This window comes from Xenia sp. Carnegie-2017, unplaced genomic scaffold (assembly GCF_021976095.1).
Source record: "Xenia sp. Carnegie-2017 unplaced genomic scaffold, XeniaSp_v1 HiC_scaffold_3, whole genome shotgun sequence".
NCBI lineage: Eukaryota > Metazoa > Cnidaria > Anthozoa > Malacalcyonacea > Xeniidae > Xenia > Xenia sp. Carnegie-2017.
The window spans coordinates 7,317,501-7,329,564 of record NW_025813493.1 but is presented as its reverse complement, the minus strand read 5'-3'; the positions used below and the strand labels follow the sequence as shown (position 1 = coordinate 7,329,564).

At 36.6% G+C, this 12,064-nt stretch overlaps 1 protein-coding gene across 1 annotated transcript; it reads left to right on the top strand.

The window, feature by feature from the left end:
* Positions 1–4,267: 4,267 nt before the first annotated feature.
* LOC124454155 (histamine N-methyltransferase A-like) lies at positions 4,268–4,735 on the top strand. Its single transcript, XM_047004964.1, has one exon. It carries the CDS (start codon positions 4,268–4,270, stop codon positions 4,733–4,735), a length of 468 nt encoding a protein of 155 aa, XP_046860920.1.
* Positions 4,736–12,064: the final 7,329 nt, after the last annotated feature.

Here is a 12,064-nt window from a genome sequence, read left to right as displayed (position 1 = left end):
CATGTAATTTAATTACAGGCTGAAACAGTAAACAAAAACAAAAGCATTTGAAAGATTTTCATACAATTTGAATGATATTGTTCAAGATGAGACATCTAATTCGATGTACCATGGACAAAAATTCTACTACCATCGAAGTGATCAAACTTATATCGAAAAACATTATTGCCAAAAAGTACATAACGTTTAACGACTACACAAATTATAGGAAATTCATTCGATAAATTGCGCTCTCACACAAGATACTATATACACGTCAGTTTACCTTCAAAACACTTTTGATGATTCTTGTATTGGCTGACAATGATACATATTTCCATAAACAAACACAAAATTTCTATTTTTGATGCCGGAAATGAGCTTAGTAACAGTGATTTTGAATACATTTCCCGCTTATCTTTTCTTGCGAAACTTTTCTACTTGAAGTAAATAAAGTCTTCTTTTAAAAATTTAAGAGACTTGATAGAACAGCCGCCTTTCAAATTTCTATGGGGTTTTTTGAAGAAATAATTTAGTTGCAGGTGATTTTGAAAAAACTAGTCTAAAGATTTATAATTGATATAGGCTACCAGGTAGCTATACGTGTCTTGTGTAGCTTGTAGACAGTAAAGACCAAGTAAATATATTGAGCGCTCTCGGATAGTGTAGAGAGTCCGTAAAGAGACGTTCACTGCTCTCGCTTTATGCAAAGCTCACCGTTAAAGATTTGAGCGCTCTGGTGACTCTACAATACAATCCATACAATGTGTAACTGTACATCCTGTGTCCCAAGGGCAGGAGACACCATTTTACTATGGTGATAGCCAGGAGGGCACATTGTTATACACTTTGTATATTATACATATTATAAATATATATAATATACTGTGTTATACCACTTATGATCTAACCCATTTTGGATAGGTAGAATCTCATCTGCATCGTGATAAGAGTCGTGGGAGGGAATGGGCAGCTGAAACAGAACGCGAAATTAAGCAGAGTGCTGACAAATTCTTCAGATTATGATGTTTTTAACTCAAGAATGAAGTCAAATTCATACTGAAAAGACTTTAATTAAGAGCAAAACAGGTTTTATTTTTACATTGAATCATTGTTTTCAGCTTTTTGTAACATAAATCCACGTCATAAAATTCTGTGTCATTTTCTCAACTAGCAAAAACGTTCAGTAAAACAGTCAGAAAACACATAAACGTTCGCACATATTTAGCATGACTGAATTTGAGTTTGAATCTGGCTGCGACTGGCTGCGCCATCCTTTGGATTTTCCGTGTAGATGACCTGAAATGGGGGATAGATAGCAATCTTTTGTCATCAAGTCATATTGTCCTGTAATGACGTATTTGCTTGAAAAGTTGATTTATAGGTTTCGTTTGATGTTGCACTAATTTGATCAAAATTATTACACAGCATTTTTTGCTGTTGTGGGTCTAATACCAATAATTTTTAACGAATGTGTATCGCTGAAGATTCTAGGCTGCTGTATCGGTCGTATTTTGGTGTTAAAAACTCATAATTATAACTAGTCTTAATTTATTTGGGTTGATTTTCTTCTCAGAAGTTAGTAAAAAAAGTGATCAATACAAACAAATATAGCTACCACTGACTGCACCACGCATGCGTGCTATGCATGCTCACCACGTACGTTGCTAAGTGAAGCAAGTGATTTTATTATAAAAAGTCAGCCTCTCTTTCTTTTCGAGATGGGCTTAAATTGATTTTAAAGTGGCCTAAAAGTGTACCATAAATGTTTTAGTCCAGCTAATTTTAGAGCGTTACCCTTTTCAAAAATGTTGACGGAGTTTTATAAAACGCCAATTAACATCAATTCTGCCTGTAGAATTTTTCAAAATGTTGAAAACTTGAAAAGCTCTATTTTTTCGGGGAAATCGAGCTGATTAAGTGCCATAGATTTGAGAATGAAAGGAAACGAGACTTTACGGATCGGAAAACGTGCATCATATATAATAGAGATGTGTCCTTAAGTGTTAGCATAGAAAGAGTAAGGAATTCCAAATGTGTAACAGGTAAATTTAACAATCATATTTTTGACATGCTAACTTAACTTCTTTGCAATTGTGCTTTATTCAAGCTTTGTCTTAGGTTTTAACCGTATCTGCATTGTTTGTGCTCAGTCAGGTGACATGATTCTATTGTGGTTTTTACTGCAGTACGGTGTATAATTCTACCATAGTTTTAGTGCAATATGTGTAAGCTTTACCTTGGTTTGTGTGCGGTATGGTGTTTGTTTCGTTTGGTGAGAACAAATATCTAGGAGATTTGGAGCATCGTAGTTGTAAACAAAAACATCCAGAACATTATATGAATGATAAATGTCCAGGACGCTGTTTGATTCGTGTGTATAATTGTAATTCAAAGTTTCGAACGTGCGTCAAATATGAATGTAAACTAACGGCAGGTCCAAATTAAAATGTTCATTATAAATTCAGATGTGATTCTAACACAGCAACACCGTAAACATAGGGCTAAATACAGGCTGTAAATTCATGCATAAACTGCATAGTTATGCCGTAAATAGGGCTGTAGAACATCCATTTAAAATTGAATTACTTAAATCTTTATGTGATAGGCTTTTGAAAGAAATCAGACGAGGACAACTGAATAAATGAATAACCTCCCCCCCCCAAATGAACGTTCCAGTGGTGTAATCTATTGCTACAGTTGTCTAGTGCGCATGTCAATCCGTGTACCGAACAACATCACGTGCTTGAAATCATTTAGGGATATATTATGAATCTGTCACCTTACTTTGTTATTGCCCCACTTTGAGACTGGGACTGCAAATTATTCGTAACAAAATATACCAAAATGAAAATAGAATGTTTACATGTGACGTCAAAGTGGCCATGTTGGGATGTACATCACAGTTTTCACCACATGGAATACCCCCCTAACATGGCAGCCAATAAAAACACTCTATAGGTCGAGTTTAAAAATAACTTTTGCCTTATTATGAACCTCTGCACGTGCAGTCACACTTGTAACTCTCCTTTTACAGTTGCCCCAAGAATGATGACACCCCCAGAAAAAACGTTCGCACTGCTATAATATACCGTGAGTTTGACTTGAGTTTAATTTATACTTAAATTGAGGTATATCAAATAAAATTAATGCTATAAAAAGTCAAATAGAGATCAAAGAGTTGTACAACATAACAGAGTTCGGGAAATATTTAAGCGAATACAATACCCTCCTTAGGCCAAACCTCATAGTATACCAATGCCAAATTCGGGAATATTTATGTTGACGCCGTTTAACAAAGCACAAGTGTCATTCATTTGGCTGGTACGTTATTTGATAGTGACGGGGGAGGGAGGTGAGGGAGGGGATGCAGGGTTTTCTTTTAAATGCATGTTTATTAGTTTGACATCAATTGTTATTACAGTTTATTTCATGCATGTATATGATCGTCCTCTAATAATCGAGGTTAGCTATGCCACTGAAAAGTCATTGAACTTGCATGACTTACAAGATTCACAAAAGGTATCATAAGGCTACAACTTTACACTGTTATACTTGCATTAAGATATCGCATGCCTGATATCATCTGTAGCTACATATTACATTACATTGTAACATGTAGCTACTTGCTCTGTGGTTATTTGAACTAATTATAAATAGTTCAAATAACCACAGAGCAAGAAGTATTTATGGTGCTAAATTATTATGAATGAATGGCTCAACTAACCACAGAACAATGAGTTTTGTCGTGCTAAACTACATGTAACGTCAAGTCCAATCGAAGTGAAAAACAGTTTACAAAATAAATGAATTGTACATGGCTGCTGCGCACTGCAACTTTGCTTCATACAAGTTCACATTTCCTTAGGAATCAGTGCTTGCTGAATCTTTCTAATTCTAAATATCGGATGATTTTGGAGGGGAGTGCTCATAAAACTTGTAATCCCTTCTTGTAGCACTCTTCTGCACGTGCTAACTCGTGTGCCTGGATAAAATATGCCAGTTTTTATTAATGCAAAGCATATGCTATACTGCCTCGGGAGAAATTTGAGCCGATACCTTTGCATGTTTAAAAAACATGTATTAAATACCGCTCGTGCTTCCTCACGTGCATTAAACTGCTTCAGGACAAAAGCTGAATGTAAATAACTTAATCCTAACGCACCACATATATAAAAGACCCTTCAAAGGCAATGTGGTCATTGTGCTGGATAGCGCATTTGGCTTCGTTGGTGATAAAGACGAATTAAAGAAACTATTTCTTCATCTAATCAACATTTTAGACAAAATGTTAAGCTTACATTTTGTGAAAAGTTACAAAATATTCAAAGAAAAATGTCAGCTACACTCCAAAAATGTTACAGCGTTGAAGAAACATCTACCTTCATACGTGAAACAATCACTGGCATCACGACATGAAGACAAAGAACACTCAAGTTTCAACATTCTTAGTGTTGGTAGTGGCACAGGAGAAATTGATATCGAAATTACAAACATCGTTGCTAAAGAACTGTGCAGTAATGGTAACTGGGAAAGTATCAGAATTTTAAACCGTGCAATCGAGCCAAACAAGTTTTCTTGTGCTGAATATGAAGCTAATGTCTCCGCAATGATTGAAAACTCTCCTGCCAGCTATGAAATCATACCTCAAACGTTCAGTGAATATCGTAACAGCGTGTCGAATGAAAGTGTAAAGATTGATCTGATTCATTTCATTCATAGTTTATATTATGTTGATATAGAGAGTGCTATTTAGTATTGTATGGTAGAAAAACTGAAAGAGAATGTAACTCGTGCCAAGGTATGGATTTATTACTGTCTTTATCAAGATTTTTTATCACCGATCATGAATAAAGAGCATCTCTGTGCAGAAAAAAAACTTTGTTTTTTTTGAGAATCCTTAGCTGTTCTCTGTGCAGTTGCTTCTGTGCAAGGAATTTGCTGAATCTACATTTTACATGTAACCACAAAAATAAGGCTCACGGCCACACATACAAGTTCATCATTATCAATACCATCAAGCAGGATATCAGTAATAAATTTATGAAAAGCTTCAATAGACCCTTTGCACATGACGTCACAGCTGATGTTCAGCTTCTTCTGGGGGTCAAGGTTATAAATAAGTAATAGGAAGTAAAACTTTCGGTCATTAGAATAAACTTAGAATATTTCGGAGTTGAGACTTCTATGTTTTGCAATATCTCTTTATTTTCTTTTTTTATCAGTTATCAACTCTGTTAGACTTCGGGGACCAGAAAGTTCTATTGGTAGAGGTCGTGTGGAAGTATTTTACAATGGAGAATGGGGAACAATTTGTGATGATGGCTGGGATATAAACGATGCTAAAGTTGGTTGTCGACAACTCGGTTATGACTATGCTGTCAGGGCTTTACTAGGAGGTAATGTTCCAAATGGCAGTGGAAGAATATGGTTAGACGAAGTTCGTTGTGTAGGAAATGAAAATAATATTCATTATGCCTTAGTAAAGAGTTTAACGACTTTTTTTACCCTTTGTAATCTTCGACGTTAGGTCCTTACACCTCAACAACATAACGACATTGCGACATGATTGCAGATGGCGTTATAACATTTAATTAAAATACATGGAATGCTACTTGTAATACAAAACCCTGATAATTTTTTGAAGCCGTGATTTTATCCCAGAAACGCGAGATTTTACCCCTAGACACGATTGTGAAGTCACTCAATTATTACTCCGTGCGAGAGTCTCAAAACACTAAGCACGCGTGTCTGGGGTAAAATCTCGCGTATCTGGTGTAAGATTTGGGCTTTTCGCTTCAATTAATAGCTTTAGGTAGCGCTCCATGTATTTTAGTTCTATGTGTTATAACGACTACCATTGGTAACCGGGCAAACATGTCGCTGAGTAGTAACACGACTGTGTGTTACACACATAGCTACATAACTTCCTGGAAGTGCTGTCCTGCGTATACTGAATTGGATGGTATATGCCTGAACAGAGGCTAAAAAATAGTCAAATAAATTATAGTGCAAAGTTTGTTTCGCCATAATGTTTTTGATGAACGTACTAAAACTACAATAAGTTACAAGGTCAGTTGCGTCGATTTGTAATAACTCTTTTTCTATCTTTTTCATTCTCTCTTACATTGATAGTCCAGCTGTTAATGACAAAATTCTTCACTTGAATGATACAAATATGAAACTTTCTCGTATTTTTACTATGCCTAGTAACACAAAATTTTGATATAGGGCCAGCCCATATTTTACATTTAAAACGAGTTCTGCGAATGTCGTGTTTGATGAAGTCGTCGGTAGTAAAAAAAAAACAAAGTTCAGAGAAATCTGCAATTTCCCTGTATATTCTTATACAACAGCTACAGACGATAGAAAAACTATATTACAACTTTTGCTTTTGAGCAATACATTCTGAAATATTCTACATTAAAAGTGTTTTGAAAGTGCTGACTCAGCACTTTTGTTTAGTGCTATTGCTCTTTCTTAATACATTGGAAAAGCGCCTAACGAAGAACAGTAATATTAAAATAATTTTAATGCCCTCATGTTATTGACAATCACCCCCACAATTACACAAACGAGTACAAACTAAGTGTGCTTTGACGCATTTACAACGACTAGAACATGAAATTTTGCATCCGCAACGAATAAGTTCATAACAGGCATCTTTAACTTGAGGGAGATTTGTCCACTTTAGTAACCAAGAATTTTCATCACGGTACCAGCCCCAACCTGACGTAGTTGGTATAACCTGCTCTTTCAAGCAGCACTGCCCCCAGAAAAATCCACCTTGCAACAATGCACGCTTGGTGTGCTGAAGCAACGCTTCTTGGGTTGGTGGAATGTTATCCAGTGTTCTGGACTTTTTGGCAAACAACTCTTGTCTAGCTTCATTGACTCTGGTGAGATTACCTGTACGATCGTATAAGAGGACCACATATCGCTCAATCACCTGCAAAACATTATATGAATCATAATAGGGACCTTATTTGATAGATAATACATGCCTTTGGCGGTTTCTGAATTACCTGCAAGGACGAACAATCAATCCTTTCTGGCAACAAATTTAGCTCTTGCAACGCTAATGTTAGCTCTGGAAATACATTCCATACATTCCATGCAGTTTTCTTTCCTCGACCTCCAAAAAAGGAAACAGTATCACACCCCGTAAAAGCGTGAAACAACGGTAGAACAGATGCTTTGTCAGGTCCGATAGTCGATGCAATTGTATGCGCGGGAATATAACGTGAGTGCTTTCCTGTGCCATAAAGAATCCATAATTCTTCTGCTTTGATAGTTTTCACAATTGAAATGGTTAGTATCAATACGTCAGTATCATTTGTTCTTACAACAATCCTCTGGTGGCCGCAGTCACTTGCATCTAACACGTGCACCATCAATCGTGTGTCAGCCTCTTCATGATTACATGGTTCCAACATTGATACTTCGGTTCTTTTAGGGAAGCACAAGACCTTTTCTTCAAATGTACTGTAAATTTCTCTTCCTTCTGGAATCTGGTAGGAAATAACTTTCTGCGCTAAGAAATTGAAAAGATCCATTTTGTTGGCATCTACGCGCAGGAAGCCCTTCCAGTCAGTAGGGATACGTGTTGTCGATGAAACCTTGCGGCGTTGACCAAAGCCTCTCTTCTCCCGTGCGTTTTTTTTCAGCGAATCCTCTTTGTATACATCCCACACTAAATCAATTCTTTTAGCTGATTGAAATTGCTTTAACACATAAGGAATGAAAACAAACTGAGCGTACTCTTCGAACGTTTCCCAAGTTCCAGGTGAAATCATTTGAACAACAACAGCCCCGTCCAAAATAATAACATCGGGAGTTGGTGACCGAACTTTGGTAGTCGGCTCGATATACTTTGTCAAGTCTGCTTTATTACCAGTACGAAAACTTCCTGCTTGTGAGAGAGATGGTGGCCATGGTTGGTTCTCATATTTAAAGAAATCATCGAGATCACCACTTCGATTTTGAATGGCTATATACAATCTTGAAAATAAAGCACAGTCTAGTTTCAGAGTTTGTATATTTACTTTATCTTTTGACGAAACTCTTTTTATTCCTGTTTTAAAAGTTGGCAGATTATTTTTTTTCAACGTTTCAGTAATACTCATGCTTCTCAGCAAATCTTTCTCTAACAAATGCTTGATATTGTTCTTCTCCAAGGGTTACAACATTCTTCAACGTGTCAACAACGGAACTGTTCATCACGTCATTTGTGTGGATGGCAAATAGGTCTTCGCTCTCTTCTACAAAAGGATTCCCCATCGCTTGAAAATTGGAGACAACATTTGAGACATCTTTATAAAATTCTCTTTGAATGGATGGAGTTTGCTACGGTGTAGCTGATTGTCTACATGTGTACTCATCTCAAATTCCCTAATTATTCGTGCAATTTCTGGACCTGCAATCATCCATCTCCTTAAAGCTGAAAGGTTTTCGGTTAGTCCCACAGAACCACCTTCTCTCTATACCACTGCATTAACTTGCTCGCGAGCATGATCTAATGCTATAGCTGAAAACTGTTTCTTCGTTTTATGCACCACAAACGAGCCCTTGGAGAACTGGTTAAAGACGTCAGGATGTTTGAATGGAAGCTCCGACATATCACAGATATGGACAGAAAGCCATCTTGCATAATTAACATTGTCCAAAGCAAACATCCACGGGACAAGTTGCTTAATTGACTGGAAGTATAAGGAGAAATTAGCTTCTCTAAATTATCGCACTAGTTGTAAACAGAGTAATTCTAGTTCCAAAACTATGGTCCAATACAGAAACTGTGGATAATCCTTTGACATATCTTCTTTCCAAATGTGGAATTCTTTAGCTTCTCCATTGTCAACTTTCATGACATACTCCTCATAGGCATCTTGTTGTAGGTAGTAAAGACTGGCTGCTGTAACTTGATGTGCGCGTCTTGTTCTTGCCACATGATTGCAAGCGATGAATGACTGTACAACACCTTGGTTAGCTATACATGCGTTAGTAAAAGTTTCGGTCCAGCCACTCCCATCAAGCCATTTTCCTAGAACTTTAAAAGCCGTCATCTCAATGTGTCAGCCACCAAACATTACCACAAATTTATCTTCTCCATGACTGTTTGCAAGAGTCCATTGAATTTGCTTGGCTAAAGCAAATAGGGCTGGTCTACGGCGATAACTGGAGTTTGAGAGTAGTTGACATGACGAACAGCTGATTGAACAACATTCATTGAATGTAATATCATTGCAAATGAATGCGCATTCTCCCGAAACATTGGGAGAAGTGCAATGATTGCCGGTTCGTAAGAGGTTGACGACGTTTTTGACGCTCGATATGCTGCCCATGAAAAAGTGTCGTCCTTACTCAGGTCTTCCTTTTGAACGAGATGTCGCACATGTTCAAGCCAGTCTTCCTCTAGATCTTGCCTTTGGTTGACGGTGGTAGATACAGTTTGCATAACGGTATGAAGTGGAGGGGCATAAAGTTTGCCACATGTTAGAGTCACTGGTGGGACATTACAAAATGATGGTGGAAGCTGTGAAATTTTTTTGGAACTAGAAATAGACGAATCAAATAAGTCTACTTCTCTACTCTCACCATTTTCTAGAACTGTTGGATGCTGCACGAGCGAAATTGCTGTACCGTGGAAAGAGTCTTGTGCACTTGTGGAGCTGGGATTATGATCTATGTTGTCAACTGCTGCAGTTGTAAACAATCCTTTCCGTAACTTCGACGGACAAACAACGTCATGACTCTTGTACCTTGCTATTACTTTATTAGCAATGTCGGAAGAAACAGATAAAAGCCGATCGTACGAGATGCACAATCCCAACTTGAAAAAAGCGTCGATAAGTGATTTATCTCTCGTAGCTCCATGAGTTTTGATGGACGTGTATATTGGTACCGGACATTCTTTTTCTCTAGTGTGATGAGGTCTTGACGCTTCACGCTCACGTGATGTGCAATTGAAGACAATAAGTTGATAGATGGTTAAGCAAGCTTGATTTGGATCTCTTTCTGCCGGTTGTTTGCTTACAATGGCCCCTTTAAGTATCATATCTATAACAACTTTTAATGATGCTAGAACAGAATCCTTTTGACAATCTTTGGAGAATTTTCCGTTGAATGAGTTCTTTGTTTTTGAAATATATCTCTTCTTATAATCATAGCCATTCTTGCTAAATGCCATGCTTCCGAATCTTCTTCCTTTGTCCTTTTACGAGCGTTTCCAAATTCATGTTTCAATACAAGTATGGTGTCTCTTCCTTGACTTTGATCAGTAAGATTGGGAAAAACAGTCAAGATAAGTCCTTAAGTCTGGTAGTATTAATTGATCCACTTTCAACTCCTAATGCCTTCAACTTCATTTTAAAATATGTTGTCAGCTCCGTCATCTTAAGCAAAACTAAACAATCTGATTCTAGTCGTTCTTCAATATAAGCAGTAAGTTCAGAAAATGCTAGCCCATCAAGACTTGGTCCTGAACGTTCAGCGTTTGTTGACGTCTCAGCCTTCATTGCCCTTGCTCGATTATAGAGAGAAATAAGACATTTAGGATGGTACTTTGCCTCCATTGATACCATATCACGATTCGATACTTTTGCTATAAGTTGTCTGTCGTTTAGCAAAACAGTACATTCCCTAACCTTGCCGTCTATCTCAAGCGTTGAAGCTGCACGAAGGTTTGAAGAGTTGTCTGGTTTATCACAGAAAATGCACTCGTTCTTTGAAACTTCAGGGAAGCTTGCTCTTCTGGCTTTAACTGGACTTCCTTTTTCGATTTCATATGTTTGTTCTTCGTCTGTCTTCTCCGCACTTAAACTTCTTTTCAGGGCACGTTGCAATTTTGTATTGTTGAAAAGATCCCTACATGACTTATGCCATGATGCTTGGCGTTCTTTCAGCGTTTCTTCTATTCCATTACCTCTACCGAGACCCTTTACGTCTAAATTCACCGGTAACATATCAATTTTAATAAATTCTTGCAGATTTTTCGCAAATGAGGAGTACCCAACTCCTGCATCCTTTCTTTTTGAATTTGATGGACATTGTAGACGTTCTGATGTGTCTTTTTGACAAATTATGCATAGTTTCCAGTCCATGAGTTACATAATATTCTAAGAGGGAAGCAGTTATTGACACTACATGTGCATGCTTTGTTGTGTTTACATCTTGATCAAAAAGAATCTTCTAGATTAAATTACATTGAGGAAGAGCACTTAAAATTATGTTTGCCTCTTTTTGTCAGGTTTTGTTGATGATGAAAAATTCGTAGAAGTTCAAAATGGGATCTTAAAAACTTTCAAGAAAAACAATAAATACATGTTTTTGTAATCGAGTATTCACTACCTCATTTTTCAAAGTACCATACCCTAATATTTAAGTTACCTGAGATAAAAGCACTAAAATGTCAAATGTTTCAATCCTGTTTCAACGTAATACGAAGGATTTGCAATAAAGAGATCTTTTATTGTGTGTAATTTACCCTGAAAAACATTACAGAAAATTTTTTTTTGTTTTTGTGGAATGTTCCATGAAATCAAATCATTTTGATCTTTGTGCAACAAGTTACTGAGACAGGTATTATTTGAAAATATTTACGCATCATTTGGCACCTGGATCTACATTTTTATATGTCTTAACATTAAGAAAAGATTTCTTCAATTTTAATGCCTTTCTAAACCTCTATTGATTACTGATCATCAAGATTAAATAGGAAAAAATCAAGTGAGCCTAATGTATTAAAATGAGTTTGTTTAATTTTTTTGAGCTGATTTGTGAAGGTCCTGTCGGATTATTTCGTAATTATTGTATTGTGTCAATGTTTTCATTTCATTGCGGTTTTGTTTTGACATTTCGAGTTCTAGCCCAGATTTAGTTGTGAAATGAGATAATTAACAACCGTGGTTTTATGTAGCTAAATATTCTTTTCTTTGAATATATAATGTCAAGAGATGCTTATTGAATTTTTTGCTGAAATTGCAACCAAAGGAAAACTAAAATTTATCAAAAGTGATAATTTAGGAGATTTTGCAGGATATGAGTTCAAATTTCTTTTAAATAATAGTCTAATGAAGCAGGAGACATT

Coding starts and splice junctions, on each gene's coding strand:
- LOC124454155 (XM_047004964.1), top strand. CDS start 4,268: ATGTTAAGCTTACATTTTGTGAAAAGTTACAAAATATTCAAAGAAAAA.